This window comes from Pelecanus crispus, chromosome 13 (assembly GCF_030463565.1).
Source record: "Pelecanus crispus isolate bPelCri1 chromosome 13, bPelCri1.pri, whole genome shotgun sequence".
In the NCBI taxonomy this organism is placed as follows: Eukaryota; Metazoa; Chordata; class Aves; order Pelecaniformes; family Pelecanidae; genus Pelecanus; species Pelecanus crispus.
Window position 1 is genome coordinate 2148142 of NC_134655.1, and position 25255 is coordinate 2173396.

Below are 25255 nucleotides of genomic sequence, written 5' to 3' on the forward strand. Positions count from 1 at the left end.
GATTTGGAGGCGAGCCCAAGTGCATATTCAGCGCGTCTCAGACGGCAGAATTCACGAACAAGGTTCAGGATGGCTCTGACAAGCTAATAAGCATATGGGTAAAAGTCTATTTTTGCTAGGGCAGTCTTACTGTTCAGTGCCGAATTCCTGCAGTGGATGAAACATAAACACAATTTATTATTCTGTTAAAAAATACATGTCTGTCGTTCTGAGGAGCAGCGGGTATCCCAGGCACGGATGGATGATTTGTCTTGTGGATGCACAAGCATCGGTGCTCGGATGAGTCCTTCCCGCAAGCGTTAAGCAGGAGTTTTATATATATATGAAACTGGGTGGCTCGCAACGAACATGACAAGCGGTTGGGTCCTTGCCATGGTGCTGGTCCAGCTCTGAGGCATCCGTGTGCTCCACGTGGAGGGGTGTTCAGTAGGTCCTGTCGGACACGAGTCTGGCCTCAGTCCGGTTCCTAGTGGGCAGGTATCTCCCCCGAAGGCTGTCGCAGCGGCCGGCACCGGCAGGTTTCTTGTGGGCAGAGCGAGGGTTGAATGTGCCGTGGAGCCGGGCTCTGCTCCGGGTCAGGTCTGCAGCGGGTCGGCAGGGTGCCACGGGGCCCTTCTTATCTGCTGTGTAGCCTGAAGATTTCAAAAAGCAAGGGATGTCAGTACATCACCAGCACTAAACAAATACTGAATTATCTTTTTTTTTTAAAAAAAAAAAAAGTGTTCTAAATATGTTTGCAAACTTTGCTTGGATTTGCATGGAAGGCCGCCTGAGCCTGGAGCTGACATTTGATCCTTTAACCGAGCAAACTTGCTCTGAAACAAAAATTCCTTTGCAGGACCCCATCGCTTGGTTTTGCCAAGTTTTGGGAACACCCAGCTATACATTACGCTAACCGAATTGCACCTGAAAGCCACATGCCTCGATAGCTGTGCATGCTCACAAGTGCGGTGGTGGTGGCGGTGGCAGGGGAGGTGTTGCTTTTCCCACGCCTGGGGCCAGGACCTGAGGGGTGCTGAAGGTCCGCACGCGGTGCTGGCTTGCGTGGCGTGGTCGGGGGGGACGGCAGTCTGCAGAAACGGCCGCAGACTGGATTACATCGCGTGCGGATGAAAAGTGTTATGGATTGGAAGGGAGGAAGATTGTTTTACTTTGGCTGAGCGCTTTTTTTCTGTGCTGCTGCTGTGCATGTGCTTGCGTCGGGGAACCGAGCTTTTATTGACTGCTGGTTTTCTGTTTTCAAAGCTGATCAGTGGTGGTTCTATTGTAAGTGCTGAGGCAGTATGGGATCACGTCACCATGGCCAACCGGGAGTTGGCGTTTAAAGCAGGAGACGTTATCAAGGTCCTGGATGCTTCCAACAAGGACTGGTGGTGGGGTCAGATCGATGATGAAGAAGGATGGTTTCCCGCCAGCTTCGTGAGGGTGAGTGATTTTCTTCTTTTTACCACTACAATGAATCACTGCCGAGGCTGCTCGGAATGGTCAATGCACTGAACCGGTTACTGTGTTTGTTATCAGTGATGCTTATTTCCAATGTGTCTGTTTTCTGTCCGAAAAAAGGGGAGCAAAGGTTTCAAAAGAAGCGAGAGCTGGGGTGGAGGGAGGCTGGAGTAGCTATTGCCTCTGCTTTTTAAGCTCCTGGGATATGGAGTGGCCTTTGCTGTGTGTCTCAACATGCTGTGGCCTCTCTCCTTAAGCTGCTTTTTGGAAAACCAGTGAAGCCTTGTGCAGAATGGGAGCAGATGATTTGGTGGGGCCTAAAAGTTCACAGCAGCTACAAGCGACCCGCGTTCGAAGAGCTTTCTGGTCTGCGTGTCGCGCAGGGAGGTGTCAGCCCTCCCCTTTCCGACCGCAGGGCTGCGTTCTGACTCTTCAGCAGTTCCGGATGTAAAATTAATTCACTAATTAGTCCATGACCAGCTCTGGTTATTTTTTTTAAGGGGACAAGGAACCGTTTTGCTTGTCTCTGTTTTTCTGCTGAAGCAGATTTTGCTATACCCAGCCACCTCCAGTGGCGATCTGGCCTTTCACAAATAAGAAGGATTTGAGCATTTCATTTTTTTTTGCTCAGTATGTGTTAAGAAAGGAAAGGGACAAGAAGATGCCCTTTCTGCTATCATCAGCTCCTGCCACATTACTTGGGCGCTCTCGAGCCTTCCTCGGGGAGTCAAGGCGTCGGCTTTGACCTTGCGCGCTTCCTTCTCCTGTCCCTTCAGCGCAGGGTTCAATAGGCGGGATCAGAGATTTAATTCCTTTAGAAGCTTAGGGGATATGGTTCAAAAAATGAAGATTTCTTTTGCCTTGTAAAATGGTGTGAAAGATGACTCTTTCCTCTGAGCCTCCCAGGCAATTTGACAAGCTCCGTGGCGGTCGAGGGGAAGACGGTTCTCTCGGAAACGCGCGCTGAAGACCGCGCCGCATCCCAAGGAGACACCACGTTCGCTTTGGTTCTCTGCCTGTCTTACCATCCCTCTGAACCCTCCCTCTTTTGGGCAACCCCGCATCATCACCGGCCCTGTTTGATTAGATCGCTTCATCTGGGAAATAGCCATATGGATGAGGAAAACTGGGTTAAAATGTATGACCTGGTGTTTCCTAGAGATGTACAATGACCACTGATAAGGGAGCCCAGACCTTTGCTTGCTTCTGCCTCGCCAGTGCACAATTTTTTTTCCCCCCTGGGACACACGATGCAGCTCTTCTGTCTCTCCTAGGTCTGGCCAGTGCTAAGAGCAAGACTGGAACTGGAGCCTGGGCTGCCTGCCTGTAAAAGCTTATGCTGTTATTCTGGCCCAGAATAACAAGCAGCAGTCAGTATTTCGTTGAATAGGACACCGCGAGTCTGACCCCCACAGCCAGTGGAGGTAACAAGTTTGGAGACTGGATTTGCATCAGGTGTGATCAAGATGATAATCGTATTGCTGAAAATATTCTCACCTGTATCGCCAGCACATCTCATCGGCGTTGCTGGCTGGAAAGGCTGAATTAGAAAAATTGGTCTGTCTGATAATTTTTGCTTAATTTGGAGACTGAAATATTCTGGGCCAGTTTTAACTTTTCAGTGCATTGACCAGTGCTGGTTTTGTGATTCAGGGGAAAAGGTTTAATATCCTTTTTTTGCATGATGTTGTAAACATACTGTTCACGGTAGGTTTAATAACAGTCTTGTTTTGTGCTCTCCTGTTTTCTAAAAAACCACACCAAACAACTACACAAACAAGCCTATTTACTCGAAGGCCCAAGCCCATGGATCATTTGACTTGGCTGAACTTTCCATCTCTCCCTACGCTTTTCAAAGGCCGGGAGGATGATTTTAGAAACTGGGGAAAACAAAGGAGAGGAATCAATGAATCTCAGACTGTTGTACACAAATGTCTGAACAACATCCTGGAACAAATCTTAGTGCTTAGGATCGTGATGGCCTTACCAGGCAAGTTTCTTGCCCATTTTGTCTAATGTGGCAACCCCCCGGCTTGACTTTACTCCGACAAAATCAATCCTTCCGTCAGCTCTGCAAGAGGCCGGCTCGGTTATTCCACCTTTTTCAGCGCAGGCTGGGACCAGACACCTGTTCTGGGACCAAATGATGCGCTCCCAGAGGGGGAAACTGCATGGTTTTGCTGCCATGAATGATAATTAATATTTAAAAATAAGTACCAGGCATTTCAAAAAATATGCAAGCGGAGTTCTGGCACAGTTTGTCCGCAGCTCTGCAAGGGAGGCTGAAGGGGAAGATTTGCCCCTCGGGTTTACAGAGCGGGGCTGCCTTCTCCCCGCGGCACTTCTGGGTGCGCTGCCACGAGGCAGCCCACTCGCTGCTTGTCCTGTGCTGAGAAAACGACTGCCATTTGGGCTGTCATGTTCTCCTCTCCTCTCTTGGCTGAGGTCGCTCGCTTGCCTCTTCATTTCTATTCTTGCATGTTCCCCCCCGCCCCCTTCACTCTCTGTCTGTCTTGGTAAGTGATTTGAACCAGATGCCTGCGGAGCCTTCGGGGCCGTAGGAGAAGGTGCCTGTCGCCCCTCTTTTTGCTTGCAGAACCATGGCGGCCGGTTTGTGCTACTTCAGGGTCCTGTCGAGGACCATTTAACCTGAACCCTTTTCACTTTGCTCTTCTCTCCATTTTTTTCCTCGTATTTCTTATTCAGCTGATCGCTCTTTCATAATGAGGAGGCTGGGTTTTTTTCTCAGTTGTACTTTGAGCCCTGCTTTTTTAAGAGGATGCCAGAAAACTGCCTGATTTAGCCTCGGTGGTTCTAGTTTTACTTGCAAAATAATTGCTTTCCTTTATATCTGTATTTCTCTTATGCAAGTACAGGAGGAAAAGGGAACAACATGTTGCATAGCAGAGGATGAAAAGCAATTCAAGTAAGGGATGAGAGGACAGACCAGACAGGTATAAAACCAAATAGGATTAATTTCAGGATATTTGAGACCGCAGGTCTCTTGTAGATACTAAGAGGGGGTGCAGCAGAAGATCACTGCAAAGTCAGATTCCTCTGAAAGTCGTTTGGATCACTTCTGAGGACAAAACTGGGCTGGAAACCTAGTTAGCAATGAGACGTCTGACGCTTCTTGCTCTCCAGCCAGATCATATGAAAATCTTTGGCAAAGCATTTGGCACTCACAAAATCTCATAGCAGGAAAAAATTCACATTTGCAAGTGCAGAGGAAAACAGTAACCTGCTGATTCCCTTGGCCTCTTTTACATGCATAGTTGGGGGGGTTGCAAACAAACACTGCACTTGAATTGCCTGCACGTACAGGACTTGTTGTCTGAACACCTGCAGTTATCTTCTTAGGAGCTTGAGATGTGGCTAAAAGAAAGGGGAGAGAGGAAAGCCATAAAGTTTTGGGAACGTAGGAACTTTCAAGGAGAAACTGGATGATAAAGCGATGCTTTTTGGGGAAAAGCACAACATCGGAGAAGGAAAATTTGGAGCTAGTAAGCAATGGTGAATGGTTTCCTGCAGGAAGCTGCTGCGCTCAAGGAGAAAGTTATGAAAACCTGTAAGTCATTAGAGAGGCGGATGAGAACTCTAGAACTGGGTTAAGGCCAAACAGTGAGCAGAGTTTAGGACAGATGAAGGTAGCTATGTTGTATTTTAGCGAGTGTTGTCAAGTGAGCACGGCGGACCACCACAGGGTGCAAGCATCAATCTCGTGATTGCACAGTGTCTTTGAATGTCCTGTCAACTTTTAGGGGTCTGAAAGGATGGGAGGTACGATTGGAAAAAAACAGCAGGAATTTTAAACAGGATTTCATATCCTTGTAGTGGTGGTGCTACTTGTTGCTTTTCTCTCCTTTGTGGATGGTGTAGCCTCGGTCTGTCTTTGCATGACGTGGTACAAATGAGGTTTTGCATAGCAGCCCATCCAGTGTCCACATCCACTCAAAAAAATAAGCTTAGTGTTCGTAGGGAGGAATTTACAGCACAGAATAATACTCCAATACTGCAGATGGATCAATTGTCATACCTTAACGTCTCCTTTAGAAAATACGGTAAGTCTCAAAACTTCTTTTTGATTGCAGAGCCTGACATCAAGTCTCCAAAATGGCCCGGGTGAGATTCAAACACTCCAAACACAGGAAATCAAATGGCATCGTGTTTGGGCTCTGACATACTTCCCCTGAAAAAAGAGATAAAAAAATGAAAGCTTATGGATGTTTAGTGCTGTGAAATCTTTCCATAGAGACAGAGCAGAATGCACCCATCCTGGGCAGAGAAGGGGATTTATTTTGTTATAAAGCTCTCCTGGATCTCTTTGGATACCGAGAGGCAGACTGCGTTTCCAGAATACATTTCTTCTCACCTGAGCAGTGTCTTCCTTCCTTCCATTTACTAAGCCACGCGAAAGAGCAAATCTGGGCTTGAGGAGGTTTTGCTACAACTTCTTGGGAGTGCCCGGTGACTGCTGAGTTGTTGTGCAGAAATGAAGGGTAGCGGTCCTCCAAAGGCTTGAGCAAAGGTGCTGTGTAAATGCTCGGTGGTCTGCACCTCTTACACAGGAGAAGACGCAGGCGTGGATGAGTGCAGCAGCTCCTTGTTCTCTCACCATTGCCTCGGTTTCCCCAAGTGTTGTAATTTTAGATGGATTTTCCTGCTGAAAAACTGCCTTTGACCCACTTTATTTGCTGCTGCTAAAGGAGAAGTGCTAGATAAATCGGTATAAGCTTTTTAAGCACTGTTTAGTAGGAGACTCGAAACCCGGGTCCTGTCTGAGTGCCTAGCAGCTCGTACACTGTACTGGGTAGGCGGGTTTAACTTTTTTTCGTAGGAGTTGTGACTGTGCTCTCTGTTGCAGGTGTTGTTCCAAGAGCCAGCCGCATCTTGCTGCCCTGTCTGCTTTTTTTTTTCCCTTTAAAATCTCCCTCTCTGTGGAGGGATCTTGCCCGTCACCCACCCGCTTTTCTGTCTGCTGCAGTCACTGCGTTAGCATTTACTTCGCGCCAGGCGCGGTGGCATCTAGGTGAGATTTTTCAGGGAGATGAGGATGGTGCTGAAGTAGCATTCACCTGTTGGACAAACAGAACGGTATGTGCTGCAGCGTCTGCTGCAGTCAGTGCCTTGTAAAGGAGATTTTATTCTCCCGTGGCAAATCCAGCATAAAAATAGCTTCTGGTAGAGGTATCACACACAGCGTGAGCAGCGCTCCACAGCGACAGGATGCACTGCAGACAAATTGTGGGGTTGTGGTTTTTTTGGTTTTTTAAAGTCAAGCATCCAAATGCTGCCTGTGCTAATTGCAGCTGCCATTAACATGACAACTCGTGCCACTCAGACAGCTCAGCATCCGCCAGATCCCCGAAGGTTCAAATGCCGGCACTGAGGCCCTTCCTCGTACGAGGTGCAAAAACAGTGTTTTGAGGCTGTTCTTCGAATCAGGCAAACTAGGCACAAATCTTCGCAGCCCCTTGCCTCTCCTCTGCCAAACGGGTGGTGAAGAAAGATCCTTCCCCTGAAGGAAGCAGTGGCTTCCTCGCCCTGGCACGGCTTCTGCAACGAGCAAGCTGAGCTTTCGCTCTTCCCCCTTGCGCATCACACGTAGCATCCCACAGCGGGGGCTTTTAGTTTCTAGGACATGGGGAGGGCTGAGCCCGAACTCACAGCATTTTGGTGGATGTAGTGCAGCACATCCAGTTTATTGCAGCGGCCACGCAACTTTTGCTGCGTGGTGGAACTCCAGCGCATGGGAGTCTGTGCATTGAGACTGCAGCAAACGTAGGGAGGAAGCACAGGGCAAGTCCTTTGGAGCCATTTTTGTTCACCTTTCATGGATACGGAGTCTGAAGCTGTCCCCATAGAGTACGCTGTTTTCTCCTTTTCCAGAAACGAGTGAAGGGTATTTCTCAGCTTGGGTAAAGGGGTGTTCTGAGGCTGGGAATGGAGAGTTTTAGAGGGGAAGGAAGAGCTGGCAGTGGGTTTGCTGGAGCTGGGGAGTTGCAGGAAGGAAAGAGAAGGTACCAAAGAGCCTGTGAACTGGAGGGAAGACAAGGATGGTGAGGCTGGAGCCAAATTACAGAGGGAAAAATTCGGGCTGTGGGAGAAAATAGTGGTAGGACCACAGGAGGGAAAAACAACTTGCTTCAACTGCCTTTCCTTCTACTGCCAGTTGTCCTGGAAGAGGATACAGGGAGATGTTCCCAAGGAACAGCATCCCAACTTTCCCGGTGCCTGCAGCCTGCACCGAGACGGGCAGCGAGGCTGGGGCGGCCGGGGCAGCTGCCGGGAGGCCAGGCAGCATCCCTGCGCCTCTCGCCGCCTGCCCGGTCCTCACCTCCTCTGAAGGCAGGGAAGGGAGAAGCATCTGCTCCCGGGCATTCGTAGAGCCCGGGACAGTCTGTGCTTCCTCCTGAGGGCAGAGAGACGCTGTGCCTGGAGCGCTGGATTGACACGCAGAGGCTGATGTTGTTTCACTTATGCAAAGCTCTGCACCATGAGCCCTACTTGATTGCAAATAAGCAAGTGATCTTTTTAATCCAGTATAGTCTCCAGCAGAGCATGCATGTAATACAGCGCGTGTGGCTGAAAACAAGGGCGCAGCGCTAGCTAGCCACCAGCTTTTGGAAGAAGGGAGAAGGGGGCAAAGCCCGCGGCTCGCAGAGCAGCTCCGCTGAGCAGGGCGGCGCGGCAAGGTGGGTAAAACAGCCCTGAGGCTCTGCCGCAGCTTCTTTCTGTAGGGTTATTGGGGTCTGCTGCACTCCCTTGCAGTTGTTGCAGGGCTAATGACACTGCGATACCACTGTTTGGTACCAGATTTTGGGAAGGGTTGGGCTGCTCACTCTGGGGTTTGTTGTAAAGTCGCCGGTGAGCAGAGATTGAGGGGAGCGGCGGCAGCTCGCTGGAAGGATCTGCCTGTGTCATTAATCTGCCACGTTGTTTAACTGGGAGCTAGAATCCAGGATGGCACATTATCTGCTAGTTTTGTCCTTGTGAATATCCAATGGAAGGAGATTAATAATCCAGATGGCTGGTAAAATGTTTGTTTTATCATGCTTTCTGATTATTATGAGACTATCAGCCCTCAGTGCCTATTCAAGTAAAATGTCCTCTATATACAGTGTATGCATTCAGCAGTCTAAATATATAATAATTACAGGTCAGCTAATGTTGGAATGGTGCCATTTGGTGATTTTATGCACCATTTGGGTATAGCTGCAAATTGATAAATCGCATTTCTACAGATTTTATATAAATCACATATAATATTAACTAGCACAATGAAATGATCAGCTCGCTCTGGCTCCCAGAACTGGGTCCTTAGGCAAAAGGGGCTTTTTTATTTGACTATTTTACTTTTATCTGCCACTGCAAATTATTATGTTATGCAGGAGCTGGTCATGACTTCCTAATTAGGGTTGAATTTTGAAATAGGACTGTGAGCCGCATGATAAGCCTGTTCCTCCCCACATGTAGGGTGGCCTTTCAGTGTGAAACATCACTGAGGACTAGCATTATGCAACTTGGATTTTTTTTCTCCCTGTAGTTTTTCTTGGTTTCTTTTAAGTCATTCTTAATGCAGAGCAGTTGAAATGGTTCTCGGGGCAGGCTTCATTGTTTGGCATGCTGGACCTTTTTAACGGCGTGGGGGAGACCCACACAGTGCCGTATTATTTCAGAGCCCACGCTTTTTTGCTTTGCAGAGGTGTTTAAAAAGGCACTGAAAGCTGATTTGTTATTGTAGGGTTGTTGATGATTGCCGAACAGCTGTTATTAATTTTTTTTTTTTTTAAAGTAGCAATTCAGGTTGGTATCCCAATCCCCCCCCCCATCTGTGCCAAGCCACAGCCCCTAATTGCTGAGGACAGAGAGACTCAGAACCACAGAATCGTTTAGGTTGGAAAAGCCCTTTAAGATCATCCAGTCCAACCATTAACCCAACACTGCCAAGGACTTCTTGAAACCCAAGTGAGCAGCAGAGCTGACAAGCTGCCAGGCAACTGAAGTCCCATCTCTGCTCTGTGGAAAGCCCCACAGGAGCTTCACAGGGGTGGCAGCCACCCATCCTGAGCAGGGAAGACTGGCGAGATGAGGTGGAACTGGGAGAAAACTAGAGTTTTGAAGGGTTTTTTTTAATAAAAAGAGAGATATTTGCACTGGGAGGGAGGTACACCTGTGCATTTGTGTCCAGTGCACGTTGGAAAAGCTGGGCAAGAGAGAGCCCTTTGTCCATTAGTGGTATCTCAGCTGGCATCCGCAGCAGCAGAAGTCAAGCGTTTCAGGCAGGAGAGCGTTTTTGGGAAAGTCGTGCGCGTCTAAACCCTAGCGAACACCCTACTTACAGGTGACTGTGGTCTGGGCTAAAATAGGAACCTGTGCAGCATTGTCTAAGTCAACTACATACGACATTTAGTAAGTTACTGGGAAAAACCAGTGTCACCCCCAGTTTGCCTCTGTCACCTTGCTGTCACCTGCAGCACACCGTCGTCGCGGTTTGAGCGAGCAGGTCGGTCAAGCAGAGAGGATCTGGCTTGGGGTGGGGGTGTTGGGTCAGAGGACGCAATTAACACTTCAGGTGCAGCCTTCCCCTGCCCCAGCGCAGCCCAGCTCCTCCTCAGCACAGGCACAAGAGGATTTGAGAGCTGAAGTTGCAAAACCGGCCGCAGTGCATCAGACCAAAGGTCCGTCTAGCCAAATTGTTGCTCGTGGATGAGTACGAGAGTGCGGCGAGCCCACAGCGATGCATTTAAGTCCATATTTCGAAGTATGCCTGAGCTTTTCTATGCCCTTCGCTTCCACGTAAAGTCTGTCAGCCTCCAAAATGTTTATGAAAAATGTCGTCGGTAAGGTATATTATCCCTGTTTATAGAGGGGGAAAGCCTCCGCCAGTTTAAGTGACTGGCCCAAGGTCAGCACCAGAGCTGCCAATGTACCTCATCTTTTGTGAGTCACGGGCCACGCTTCGACTGATCCCCTGGAAGAACGATACGGAGAACTTTAGAGGTTAAGCCAGAAAGCAGAAGTGTTTGAACAGCGCAGTGGGATTAATCCTTTCAGCAGCTGAGGCTGGAGAGCACGGGGTGGAAGGCACATTCGGCTTCCTCTGCTACCAGTAAAATTGTTGCGTTTGTTTTTAATCTAAAGCAGAAGACATCTAGACTAGAACTGTAATTTCTTCCTTTTGGGAATATGATTCCTAGCAGGAAGGAGCAAAAATTTCATTAAGGAAAAAGGCAGGACTCCTGAGATTCCCAGATGTGGAAGCAGGGAGTGCTCCTGCAGTGTACAAAAGGCAGACCAAATTCTGAGGTTTTTAGAAATCATGGAAGTTTGCAAGCTTGCTATTTGCCTTAGAGTTTCAAAGCCTTTAAGATTCATGCTTTCAAGCTTCCGCCCCTACTATTATGATTAGATCTCCCCTGCTTTATTTTTTAAATGAAAATTGGAATTTTTCTCATGCTCACTTGACTCCAGGAGGTAGAGGTTTAAAAATATCCCCTTTTGCTAAACTGGCAGGAGTGTCATGAAACTTGGAAACAAGCTGTTCCAGTTGGGTTTGGGAGAGCTGCGAAATACCGTTTTGTAGTAGCAGGAAGGTAGGATGGGAAGTTATTTTCAACTCCAGCCAACAGGGTTTAATACCTACATTGGTCTTGCTTGATTTTCAACATATATTTGGTTTGGAACGCCAATAATCGGTCATGAGGACATATCCCCCAAAGGACTCCCGGTGCAATTCTGTCCTTCCCAGGTCTAGCCTATTTTCTCTTCTGAGGATGGCCCCCAGGTTTTCACAGCAGAGCCCTCACTAAAATCAGCGTCACCGCTGTAAGCGAATTGGCCCCTGAGGTCGCTTTGGCAGCCTTACGCCGGCATGGCAGTTACTCAGAAGCAGCGCTTGGACCTTTATTTTTCAGCATAATACGCTGCTCCTGTGCGTGAAGCGTTGCTCTGTCTCAGCATAACTGAAGCACTTCCAGAGCAGAGAGGGTTTGCTGGGAAGAGGCATGTTTTCTAACTGGCTTTTGGGTTGTTTTGCTGGACAAGTCCCATTCTTCTGAAGGTTGTTTCAGTGCGCCAGGAGAGGTTTGCATGCTGGGTGCCCGTATCTTTGGGTGTGATTAGATCACTAGCTCACCGCTTTCCCTCGCAGTGACCCAGAGCTCGACCAGGTCTCCCAGTGCTGATGGAAATCCTACAAAAAGCCCTTTCAGAGATCCACATGCAGCCCCACAATTGGGAGACAACATGACCTAGTCCATCCTTGCAGCAGATACTGCCATGGAGAACCCCGTCCTGTGGGAAGGACCTGGGGAAAGGGATGCAGAGCTGCTCCCAGGCATGCTGCATCTCCCAGGGGTTTCCCGGTGTCCAAACTGGCATAGCTGGACCTGGCTGGGGACTGGTTTAGTGTGGACTTGGTAGTGTTAGGTTAATGGTTGGACTGGATGATCTTAAAGGTCTTTTCCAACCTAAACGATTCTATGATTCTATGAAATGCCCTTCTGCAGCACCCAGGGCTGCTCGCCCTTAGGACCAGCCCTGCTTTGACCGCAGCCGAGCCACCCTGGGTGCTGCCGGTGCCTCAGGACCGCACGGCCGTTCTGTGCCTGGACGCACCCCTTCCCCCTGGAGCGCATCATGATGTTGGAAACGCGAGCTGACAGCCGTATTCGCTGGGTTTCGCTTCTGCTCTGTCATGCAAGACATCAAATTGACTCTCTGCTGCACTGTCTTGGGGAAAGGTATGAAGCCTTTGTACATCGAGGGTGGCTCCTGCCTGCACCGGGAGCCGCGTCGGGGGCTATTTCACCTCCTTGGCAGGCTTCGGCGCATCCCCCTGGTCTCTGGATGTGCAAAAGGAGGTCCCATGTTGGCAGTGTGGGGTGGGGGACAGGGGGGAGATGGCGTGGGCAGGGCGGGCAGGACGCCCGGATCCATCCTGGCTCTGCCACTCGCTCGTTCAGGCAAATGGTCTGCACTGGGTTTCCTGCCCTGGAGAGTGCCTGGCGCTGCCAGGACGCGGCGTGAGCACAGCCTGGGGTCAGCAGCTCTCTGCGACGCTCAGCGTAGGGTTGATGCCCCACCGGCTCCTGCCCCGCTGCCGGCAAAGAGGGCATCTTGTCATTTAACCAGACACCGCTTCCCAGCGCGCCCTCGTGTGAAGTCCCGGACACAGGGCACAGTCGTGAGCAGGCTGCAAAGTCCGGCTTTTTATTGCTTTGGGGGTTTTTTTATCCCCTAAGTTTGTGGCATCGGGAACATTCTGCTAGAGAAGAGACGGGTTTTCTTCAAACGTCTCGGCTTCCTGGCCTTTATAACTCGCTGTAGGATGACAAAACGTGGGAGCTGTACGAAGTGGTTTAGCAAAACATGATACTGGTTAGGAAAGCAGGGAAGGAGCATGGGCAGGTTTAGGTTTTTGTACTTTACTAATGTACAGGAACACAGCCCTTTACAATCTGTTTAAAACCGAATTTAAGCTGAATAATGGGAAAGTATTAAGAAACTATTAACACTGAAAAGACGACCGAAAGATGAGGTTTTCCAGGTGCTGCTCTGTTCGCGTGGACAGTTTCACTGTAGGTAGATGTATTTTTATGTTTGAAAGTCTCCAGTATTTGGGGCTTTAAATGCTGAGGAGAAAAGTTGCTTCATTTACGTAACAACGTAGGTGATCTGTGTAAGATAGCAGTATTTCTGTCTGGTTTAAGCTTTATTTAATGTTTGTTTACAAACTACGCTGAGCCCGGTTAGAGTTGCAGAGAGTTATTTTAAGCAGGTTTTATTTGGGGGAAAAGGTAACAAAAGGAGGCACTTGATCCATATGTCGTCTTGTTCAAAGACGCAGAGGCCTGGAGACAGCGTTATCTTTTAGTTTCCAAGTTCAATGTATGTTTTTTGTTCCATGATGGAAAGACAATTTAGCGTGCTGAAAATGCAGTGATCCTTTTTCATTGCTTTTTGCAATTTGTTCCAATTTAGAGTATGCAGTGCCCCGGGGTGCTGGGCACCCCGTGCAAAGCTGCCCTCAGCACCCCCCCATTTTAGGAGACTTATTCAGCTGATCTGATCTCAGCGCGGCTTAGGGATCGCCATCTCAGGATGCTGAGACAGGGCATTTGCCTGGGTGAGAAAGGCTCTTCATGTGAAATGATGAGGAAAGCTGCTGTGAAATGAAAATCAATGCTCATTCACAAATCCCGGCCTGGGAAGTTTACAGACAACTCAGTGCCACAACCCGGTTAGCCTGGACTGATGTTCACATTCATTCAGATTTCTGAACCAGGCGTGTCTTGACCTTCTGAAATCAGTCGCCGTAAGGGGCTTATCCCTCCTCCCAGAGGTTTCTTCCTGTTGAGGCAGACCCCAGCGGACGGCGTGCGGGAGCTGTAAAGCAGTGCTTTACGCTCATAACTGCAGTTTGCTTTAGGTCGGTCTGTTTTACACATGTACATCTCGGTTCGGAGCACTCCACAGCATCCAACAGTCCAGTTACCCTCTCACGTGATTATTTGATATTTGGGGTCAAAACTGTCAACACTTGAAATCCCTTTGCTTGCAAGAGGAGCTTGGCAGCATGTGGGGAAGCATTTGGGGCTGGTTGCACCAGTATAAAAATGGACCGTCTGGGCTGTAAGCTGCCGTGGACACCACGGTGCGGCGCTGGCAAGAGCATCACCGTTGCTGGAAGGAGGGAATCGATCCGGTATCTCCCAGAATCGTGCAACCCAAGACCCAGCCTACTTTCACGCGTTGGCTTCCTGATGCTTTTATGAATAAGCCTGTCGCTCTCCCCTCTTCTCCTCGCAGCTATGGGTGAACCAAGAAGATGGAGTGGAGGAGGGAACCAGCGATGTGCAGAATGGCCATTTGGATCCAAGCGCCGACTGCCTCTGTCTCGGCAGGACCGTTCAGAACCGAGACCAGATGAGAGCCAACGTCATCAATGAAATCATGAGCACGGAGCGCCACTACATCAAGCACCTCAAGGACATTTGCGAGGTACGTGGGGGCTGTGGCGCTGGGGTACTGCAGCGGAAGCTGGGATGGGCTGTTGAGAGCTGAGGACGGGGTTTGTCCTTGGGTAACGGGGGAAAAAGATGCGGTGTGTTTGAGTACTGTGTCTAATAGAGGAGCAGCATCTGTCAATAAGTATTGATACTTCTGAGAGTTTTCTGCTGGATCTGATAATTGCCTTCAGTTTGTATTAACAAAAAGTACAATTTTCTGACCTTTTTTCCATACCTCTTTGGCTAAAAAATGATGAGGTTGAGATCCTTCAAGCAGTCCTCTTAATTAAAACCCAATGCCATCTACTTTTGAACTTGTGATTGAGGAAATTAGGTTGTAATTAAACCAATCAGTTACCTATTTCATCTCTGGCTTTCACATTGGGTTCACAATTTCCCCTGGCTCAGGCTGGCCCCCATTTGCCTTTGCTTACGGTGAGGCTGAGAGCAAAGCATTTTCACCATGGGAAATGAAATAAGTTACGTTTATCCGGTGTAAGGGAACCAGCAAGCAAATGAACTTTGGTGACTGACCCCTCGCACCTTCAACTTGGTTCTTTTTCGTAATGTTACAGTTAACCCCTACAACCCCTGACCGTCCTGCAGCGTATAGAATTAGTGCCCCAAGCTAAGCCCAAAGCACAGTGCGTGCGGTGCTGGGTGTTTGGGAAGGAGAATGCACGGCTGCACCGGAGAGCGTTGCAGGACAGCTTGGGCATATACTTATTGCTAAGAGGCAGAAGTTTTTTAGCACTAAAATCAGAGTCCGTGGCTTTCATCTCATCCCTCTGAGTGTTTAGGATTTAGTGAGCCTGTGCCCAGTCTTTACAGAGTCAATGTGCTGAAGCCCCTTGTGAATTGTGCTTAGAAAAATGTCTTCCTCCCTCCATACTTGCTATTTTTCTATTGACAAGGCAAAGCAGCCATCCAAAAAGCATCTATGACGCTTTGCAAATATGGAAGAGTCTTGGGATTTCAGTTTGGAAACAAATGAGCTTAATTTCGCTGTGCTATTTCAGTCAGAGGGCTTTGCATTGAGGAAGGGAAGAACTGCAGGAACTTTGCCACATAGTGTTTCTTTTCATGCATTTGCACTTCTCTGTTGAAAAACTAAATAAACCTGAACTTGCATTTCCCAGCCATGTCACCACGCTTTTGCCAAATCAGATTCTCAGGAGGTACAGATAGGTATAGCTTTGGTGACATCTCTGGGGTAACGCTGATTTACAGCACTTAATGATATGTCCCAGATATGAGTGAGATCTCTAAAGCTCTTGCCTTGCTCGGTGTGATGCAAAATGGTATTGAGGGGATAAATCCAGGTAGGGCACTGTGAAATGATCCAGCTGCCTCTCTTAAAGAAGGAGGAAGACTGAAACAGGCATTCTCATCTGCAAAATGATGGGCTGTCTCTTGCTGGAGAGCACCTCATTGTGCTCTTTAATCAGAGCAATCTATTTGCCTTGAGAAGGCTCGGGGACAGCTCAGTCGTCCCAGGCATTTCAGCATGGCATGACGCGACTCTTCTGTTTGGGCATAAGAGGAGGGGGGCTGGAGATGGAGGGACGCGGGCCGGCTCGAGCTCCTCCCGGTGCTACCAGATGAATTTGTCCAGAGGCGTTATTTGTGCCGAAGAACGAGTAGACACCAGACAACCGCTGATGAGATGCAGAAGTACCGTTGACAGCGGCAAATTCCCCTCTTCCCTTTGCTCTTTATTTTAAGGTGTCAGGACAGACAGCAGCGATATGACGTATTGGAGGGGATGAAAGAGGAGTTCTGGCTGGGTGGCGGAGGTTGAGCCTGATTTAGTACTGAGCTTAGCAGTGTGTAGTTATACTCTTGTTGCTGAGCTGTAATGAATAACAAATCCTAATACCAGCGAGGCACCTTAAGATGTGTGGTTGTTAGCGGAGGGCCGTAGTACCTGCTAGGCAATTAAGAGCCCTCCAATTGCTCTTTTCTGCTTCAGGATGTATTCCCCCTACCTGCTACTATATTATTATACACCCTGTTATTATTCATAATACCCACGGCACTAGTCCTGCCAAGTCAGGAGCTCACAAGCTAGCCAGCACCAGAATGAAAATTACCTGTGCAAGCCAAGACCTGTGTGAAGCAGCTGGCTTGGAGGGGAATTCCCCAGCACAGCAAAGCCGTACTGGCCCGACCACTGCTGCTGTCGTGCCCTTGCTTGGAGGAGGAAGGACTGACTGCTGCTCGGTGAAACAGTTCTGTGAAGATTTTTAGTAGGGGTAAAATGTAGAGTTTTCCTTGGGCTGCATTATCAGGAGTGGATGGATCATTATTCTGAAATATCACCGAGGGGAAAAGACAGAAGAAAGAATTTAGCCTTAAGGAAATACCCAGCAATAAGAATTTCAGGCTTAGGGATTCAAGCTCAAAAAAATACTGAGCTACTGAAAACTAAGGCTTTTGTAAGGGGTAGCAATAGCCAGCCGTGCTGGCAGGCGGTGCTGCTCCCTCACCGTCCTCTAAAGCACCACATGAATGCGTGGCCATCCCCAGGCTTGACGAGACACGGCCCCGCGCCTGGGCTGGGATCCTGGGAGGATGCAGGAGGGCGCAGGGTCTGTCCATGACGTGGCACCAGCGGCACCGGCGGCACAGCCCAGGCGCTCGGTCAGGGCAGGTAACTTCGATGAGAGCAGGGGGCCGAGAAGGTGGTGTGAGCTGCGGCGTGCCGTGGGGAGCGCAGGTGGAAGGAGACGCAGGAGGGCTACGAAGAGCAGGGTGCCGTGCTTTGAGAAATGGGCAGGATTTGGACCAGTGTATGGATTAGGAAGACAAGGCTAAATTTAAGGAGGTGTTAGAGCGAGAAGCGACAGAGCTTGGATGGAACAGTGAGGCGACTGGGAGATCAAAGGAAACCTCCGTATTATGAGTAATTTGAGGGTGGGAGGTTAGAAAGGCCAGCCAACTTCCAGTGTTGCGTTTTGCTCATTTCCAAGCAATTTCACTTTGAATTTATGTTTTAATAATGTTGACTGGATTCCACCTGAGCTTTGCTTTGGTGCCAGGACAGCTCTGAATGCCGGGTGGAAAACATCCTCATTGCATCTTAGCTTGTCAAGCTGAGTCTGTTTTGCAGAGCTGATGGGACGACTTTTCCCATGGTCTGCATGGCATTAGCCTGACTCATTCTCGGAGACGGACAGAAGCCACTTTTTTGTGCTGCCTCAGAGCGAAGCAGCATAAAACCTTCTTGGCAGCAACGTGGCCCTCCTTCAGAGGACCACGTCTGAGGAACTGCTGGCCCCTTTGTGCGAGCAGTTTCTCACCTGTGGATACCAGAGCGGAGGGCAGCTCTGCAGAAAGCTCTTCGGATCAGTGGGGATACATATACTACCTGTTTGTATTCCCCAGCATGCAATTTGTAGCTGTCTTTCACAGCCTGCTTGTGCACACCTTGTTTTTCTGTTTTGGAGCTGACTGCTTCTTGCCCTTTTGAGGAACAGGCTTGTGTTCCTGCGGGACTTTAATTTATATTTTAGGTAGGCCCCAGTGCCATCACGGTGCCTGACATTCCGTACTTGCTGTAGACTGGTATTTGAATAAGTGCTTTAGAGTCCTGACTGCCTGGGACCAGACTTGGCTTTAGTTTGCCTTTTCAATTCAAACAGTCTCAGCTTTGTTCTTGTGCTTATTCTTGGTATGTGCGTATTAGCGCAACACTCACCTGGATGCTGTGAGCGCTGCTCTAGGGAACAGGATTTTGGTAGCTCAAGTGGTGCTGGTCCAAACTGTGGGCTGGTCCGTAGGACAGTGTGTCCCCCAGACTGGCTCAGAGATGGAAAGAAACTGGAATATCATCACAACTGCCTTTGAAGTTAGAGCCTGCAGTGGCTCTCATCTCGTTCTCTCCTTCACCTCGCTCTCAGCTGGACAAGAAGAAGGATGGACGGATGGATGGACGGGCCACCTCTCCTGACTGTCTCTAAACCCACTCCGGGCTGGAGAAAACTTAGCACTTAACCTCCTGCAAATACTTTCCAACTTTGGCCTATACTTCAGGGACTACATGGAAAAGTACTTTAAAGGGAGACAGTTTGACAGCTATTTTTAGGTATTCATTGAGCAAAACACTCTCCAACATCTGCTCATCAGTCAGCTATTCCTTCTCTGAGCAAACCTGAAGGGATGAGCAGAAGGAAGATGACATTGTTTTATGTAACAGAAGTAAATTTACTGGAAAAACTACGCAGCAGCCTTCTAGCTGGCTCTTGCTGCGTGTTATATATAAATCTTCAGTCTCCCCTTTGCTGGCTTGTGCTGGAAACCAACCATCCAAACGCACAGGCTGGGTAGAGGATAAGGCTTGGGAACTCCGCGCGTTCTTTTATTTTCCCTGTGGTTTTATAGGTGCCTGTACACAAATGTGCTGCTTCAGCTTCCCTGGAACACGTGACTCGGGCAAAGTGATGAACCAGCACCGGGAGGACGGGGAATATTCAAGACGGTAGTCGCAGCCAATAGCAACCCCAGGGCTGAAAGATGTTCACATAAATCATCCAGTGACTGATTTCAGAGAACAGTATGCGAGAGGGGAGGCTGGCTTGCAGGCAGCCTGCAGCGTGGCGAAGGTCCTAACACAAATGGCTTGCGGCAGTCATTCAGCACTGCTAGCACCAAAGCCCCTGTCAAAAAGAGCCCGGCCTCGTGGGCAGGTGCACATCTTTTTTCTTCTTTTTTTTTTTTTGAAAGCTGTTCTGAGATAAGCAGGTAAACATGAAAAGCAGCATGGAAAGGTATTCTGCATTATTCCTTGCTAGTTTCAAATTTAATTTGCCCTGCAACATGGGAACCAGCCTGCTCCCATTCCTCCTGGCCTTGAAAAAATAAAAGGGGGAAACCCAGGGAAATGAGTCATCAAGGAGCTCCTGTAAGAAGAGAGACCTAGATTTAGTAAATACGGAAGGTATTCCATAACCCAAGCTTCCCAGCTGAAAAAGCCAGCAAATTCAGGGTAGTGGCATCCTTCTAGCTAAGCTGGACATCGCAGAGGTTGGTTCTTTGCCAGGTCGGCCAAAGTTGCATTCATCATTCATCTGTTTGAAGTTCCCCCTCCCAGGAACCACATGGTGAGGCTGAAGGACAGTTTATTATAGCGTTCCGATAGTTCCCATTGTGGACCAGCAGCTGCGTGTCACCAGCTGGCGGTTTGTCTGTGTGACTAAGCATCTAGAGTTCCCAAATATAGCCATTCAACTGGAGCTGTTGGCATTTTTTCCCTCTTCCTATATAATAAAGGCAGGCAAAGTCATCTCATGATGACCCGCGTGTTATTTCTTTGCAGTCAAGAGGCCGCAGTCCAGACCCGGCTGGCAGAGCATCGGATATTTGGCCTTGCAAAGTTTCTAGTCTAAATCATCCAGACAGGCGAAGTCAGGGGGGATGAAGTGATTTGCTCAGTGTCGCACAGGTCGGTGGCAGAGCCAGAAATTCAGCCCAGGCACCCAGAGCCTCCATGTGTCACCCCGTCCCCAGGACCACGTGTGCTTCAGGCAAGTGTGTTTGAAGAAGCCCTTGTGATGCAACCAGGATGGCGAGTTCGTGGGTAAGGCAGGGTCAGCAAAATGGGGAGGCAGACAGAACTTGGTGTGTTATCCTTTTCGCCAGAATATTGATCCACTCAGTCTTTTTAGGTCAGGAGATCTTCAGGGCAGTGCTCGCCTACTGATTTGTGTTCATATGATGTCCAGCTAAGCTCAGGCTCAGTACTAATGGGTAACATGGGCAGATGAAGAATAAACAAGGAGGATCTTTTTATTATTGTGCTGGACCGAGACACAGGAGATCTTAATGGTTTCCAAATCTACTGCAGATTCATCCTGTGATTTTGGAGAGTCTCCTTAAACTCTCTACATCCTAGTTCTTCCTCTCTCTTTCTCCATTTGACTTACATGTCTGTAGACTCAGTATGGGAGCCTGATGTTTCTACAGAGAAGGGTACAAAGCCTTTTCCTCTGGTCCCACTTCAAAAAGGAAGAAAAGCAATGAAAGACGGTAGTTGAGAAGACAGCAGGAAAATCCTCCCTCGTTTTATGCTGTTTGGAATAGCATATTTGTGCTAATGGAATGGAGGGTATAGAAAACAAAATTAAGATAATGCTGCTTTCCTCTAGATGGCATCGATCAGCAGCTCAGGCTGCTCCCACTGTGGCTGCCTTGCTCGGGCAAGCCAGAACACCTACCCAACCCACTGCATCGCCTCCGGGGTTCCCCGCCGTGGCACTCGCAGGCCAGCAGCCCTCCTGCCATTGCCTCAGACTCAGGAAGATGAATAATGGGGCGGATAAACCACGTTGCCTCCCAAGTCAGGAAATGCTTGAAGAGTGTTTCCCTTCAACATTTCACTTGGTGCTGGAACAGCTAGGGTGGTTACACCCTCCATACCCTCTGCCTAGACCAAGGGCATGCAATAATAGAGTATTTCTCAGCATGATTATCAGCTTCCTTGTCCTGATTACCGTGGCTAAAAGGAGAAATCAGAGTGGGCAGGATCAAACAGCCCCTCGCAGCTTTCTCTGCCATGTGCCACTGAAGAGGACGTGGAAACAGCAATGTTTCTAGGAGCTATCCTGGGTATTTGGTATTGCGAGGCAGTGACTTTTGAAGGAACGGGCATACAGTACTGTAACACACCTCTTGGGAGCTATCAGCCAAATTCTGCTGTTCTCTGCAGCACAGGTAGGGGCAGAGCCGTTCAGGCTGTGCTGGTCGAGATCTCTGGGGAACCTTCCCTTTGCAAAACTGTTCCATGCAAAATGCTGAGGGACGTTGAGGCAGAACGCAGCGCTGTCCTCCCAGCGCGCTGTACACGCGCGGCCTCCCGCACCTCCCGACGCAGGCTGCGGAGCCCTGTGCATGCTGGGGCTAGCGTGTCCTTAGCAAGAGCACTGCGGTGGGTCTGCTGTAGGTTGCGGGGGGAACCAGCAGTTGCAAATGAGATGTTGTCTAATCAAAAAAGGACTCATAGCATTTCAAGGCGTGTTTTGCATATTGCATGCTTACTCATAGACAGGAGTTGATGGAGACTGTCATGTCATAACATCTGGATTTTGTTTTCATAGCCATTTTCTGATGTTGTTTTTACTTGCTCCTTCTTCAAGAATAATCTGGGAGCAGCCTCAGTATAAGCATTTGGGTTATTTTATGAATTGCTCTTTCTTACTCCTTGCAGGGTTACTTAAAGCAGTGCCGGAAGAGGAGGGATATGTTCAGTGATGAACAGCTAAAAATCATCTTTGGTAACATCGAAGATATCTACAGATTTCAGATGGGTTTTGTCCGGGACTTGGAGAAACAGTACAACAACGAAGACCCCCATCTCAGTGAAATTGGACCATGTTTCCTTGAACACGTAAGTTAATTCAGCACTTTTGTTTAGGAGGTTTGGGGTTGGTTTTGGGGGGTGGGGGACAAGGGGGAGGAGTAGCAGAAAAAGTCAGGAGGCAGGAACCACTCAGAATAACTTTTGTGCATCAGTAGTGTTCTGGTTGCATATCAGGGACTACTCCATGGCCCTCTGTTTGCTTCGTGAGATATAGAGAAGGGAGAATTTGAAGTGAAGCATATAGTTGGATAATCCCCCAGTGCATTTGAATCCTGACACCTTTTCACATTCACCCCTAATCATATTATGTGGGCGCGATGTCCCTTACCTTCTCCCCACCTTCTTTTGCTCTTCAGACTTAAACCCACTCACAGGCCATCCTCATCAGGTCATGGATGACCAGAAGGTTGGAAGAGGTAAGAAAGTCCAGAGGAGTGAAAAGAGGCCTTAGTTGTGTGTTACACAAAAAAAAGCAGAGGAGAGCAAACGCCTGGGCTGGTCGCTGTGGCACCGAGATGCACTTGCAAGGGATGAAAAACCCAAGGCAGCTTCAGTTGCCTTCCCCTGCGGAGCTCTTGGGCCGGGTGGGGAGGTGTCAGCTCGTGCTTCTGGCTGCCCGGGTGGCAGCAGGGCAGCAGATACTCGCTCACGCTAAGTGCACACTGAACGGGACATTTTAGCTGATGATATAGCCCCGGAGGCTTTTGCCCGGCCCATCGTACTGTTACATAAGCCACATACTACAGGAGCTGATAAATTGGCCAGTGTTGTAAATATGTCAGGAAATGTCAAGAAAATTATAGTCCTGCAGTTCTAGGCTTTCCTTTAAGGGAGAGGGAAGTGCTGTATCAGAGCTTACGTATGAGGTGCTCCAACCCGGCACGCAGATCCTGTACTCTGTCACCTCATTACTTGCAGTCGGGGCTGAGCTGGCAACAGTTCACTTCTTATTAGAGAAATTTCTGATAGGCATTCATGAAACTTCAGCAGGGCGTCCCTAAAAAGGTTCACGGCATCTCTTAAGCATCGTTGGTCTTCTCGTTGAAAAGCAGGTTTCTTTTTGAGAAGCTGCGTGATGGCGTTAGCATTGCTCGTTTTTATCAGAGCGTGCCATCTCTGCTGCTTGCTTCCAAAGCAGCATCGTATTCCACCTCTCTGCTAAAAAGGTGTAAGAAATCTTGGGGAGAATCAGTAGCTAAAACTTCATGTCTCAAGGCTGTGCTGTCAATTCATTTACAGTGTCAATAGTAAGAATTACTACCGTTATTTGGAGGAATATCTGACACTTGCCTGTCATCAGGTACGGGCTGAAAGCTGGCTAATAAACTCCTGATAAATTATCCCTGTTCAGCCATTTGGGGAAACTGAGGGATGAGGACGTTAAGATCCTGTTACATGGATCTGCAAAGCATCTTGTTCCTGATCTGCTTCAGGAAGAGAGAGGTGTCACCGCTTGGTTCTTGGTCAGCTCTGGGGATGGGAAGGAAACCAGGCTCCCCTGTTCCCAGAAAGGCAGGTTATTTGGGCCCTTATGGGACTGAGAAATAAGAATTGCCAGTCAAGTGTATTTTTTTAAAAAAACAATCTGTCCTTTTTATAGTCTGTAAGGCATCGACCACAACCTGATGTAGCATCTCAGGCTGTTGACCTGCAACACCTGGGCTTATATCCGGGCTGTCTCAACTCCAGTCTTAATTTGTGATATTGGGCAGGCAGTTTGTGTCTGTCTCTCCCTTCCAGTGTAATCTCTCTTCGACCTTTCGTCTGCCTTGTCCGTGTGGCCCAGATGAATCAAGCCTGAGTTTCAGGGTGACCAACAGCCACGGCCCCATCTCTGGTCAGTGAAGGCAGAAAAAGGAGATTCCAACAAAATTAGCACAAAGAGACTTGTTAGACCGGTGCAAAGGGTGGGTGGGCACATGTGTGAGTGGTTTTGTGTTTGTTTTTCCAGTCTCTGGTGTTTTCTGGCTTTCTGGTCCTGGGGAGATCCACACAGTGGTCGGTGCCTCGGGTTCCCTGTTGGTGAAGAGAATTTCAGATATACCCAGCTCCTAAACACTGGCCAGGTGCTTGATGATCTTTCAGGGAAAGAGCTGTAGAAATAACAAGGTTGTCTTCTTGTATTGCTAAAGGCCAGAGCTCTGCTTGGTTCTACCTTTACCTTTTATAAAGAAAACCCCACCGCACAATTTGCAACTGAGAACACCCACAGCGCTGCACAGGGGCTCACCTTAACGCACCCTGTACCTACAGAGACCTCAGCGACGTGTCAGCGTGCAGGTCCCTCTCCGCCTCCCTTTTCCCCCAGAGCAACCATGCAGCACCTCCTCCAAGCAGGAGAAGTACTCTAGGATCAGTCCTTCCTCCTCCTGCTTGGGGTATTCTTTCTTCTTTAGTTGTAACGTCTCCTTGTTGGCAAGCCGGGTGGTTGACTGCTCGCTGCACTGGTCTGACGTGTGCTCCCCTCTGTGTGCATCCCTTTTCTCCTGCCTCTCACAGCAAGATGGCTTCTGGATCTATTCGGAGTACTGTAACAACCATTTGGATGCATGCATGGAGCTTTCCAAGCTGATGAAAGATAGCAGGTACCAGCATTTCTTCGAAGCGTGTCGTCTATTGCAGCAGATGATTGATATTGCCATAGACGGTTTCCTTTTGACGCCGGTGCAGAAGATCTGCAAATACCCCCTGCAGCTCGCGGAGCTACTGAAGTACACCGCGCAGGATCACAGGTACGCCCATCCCTGATTACATGGAAAGGTTTTGCTCGCTGCTTCTTTACGTGGCCTCTGCACACACACAGGGGTTGGGGTTTTTTTCTCTCCCGGTCTTCTCTTCATGACATCTTGTATAAATTGAAGCAGGGCAAAGGTTCAGCAGACAGTTAGAAAGCTTCTCAAAGCACTGATTCTCAATGGAGCCAAACTCATCTCTGTTATAATCAGACATGTGAACTAATTACCCTTGGATGTACTTTCTGATGCTACCAGTTACACTAGAAAAATTACTAATTAGCATTCAGTGGTCAGAAAAGCTCGTTCCTTTATCCTGAAGAGGACTTCAGCACATAGCAAGTAGAGGGCCAGGATCCACAACTCAAACCTGAATATGCTCACATCTGGGGGGGAATTCAGAACCTGCTCTGCTTTTCAGCCTGATTCTGTCTCTGATTCTGCCATTGAGTTTAGGTTCAGAGGAGCACCCAGCAGTTTGATTACTTCCCAAAATTTCCAGGATCTCTTTTGCTGCTGCTGAGGGCAATCAGCCTGACTCTCTGACTTAGTGTAAACCAAGAGTAGTACCTATGATACCATTTGTGATATACTGCTATAAAAATTAGGCGAAAGAAGAATCAGGCCCCCTAAGAGTAGATTTTTCTCTTGCCTTGCCAGTTTTCTTTCTTTTTCTAAAACCCATTTAAAAGGAAGAGAACAAAAAAAGA

General features: G+C 48.7%; 1 protein-coding gene across 2 annotated transcripts in view; it reads left to right on the forward strand.

The window, feature by feature from the left end:
• Nucleotides 1-1299: 1299 nt before the first annotated feature.
• The window catches only part of ARHGEF9 (Cdc42 guanine nucleotide exchange factor 9), a 65592-nt gene continuing 41636 nt past the window's right edge, over nt 1300-25255 (forward strand). For both annotated transcript variants that reach the window (XM_075720598.1, XM_075720599.1), the window contains exons 1-4: nt 1300-1425; nt 14257-14448; nt 21661-21840; nt 24313-24545. In XM_075720598.1, coding sequence (XP_075576713.1) covers nt 1300-1425; nt 14257-14448; nt 21661-21840; nt 24313-24545 — 731 coding nt within the window. The remainder of the gene's footprint in view (nt 1426-14256; nt 14449-21660; nt 21841-24312; nt 24546-25255) is intronic.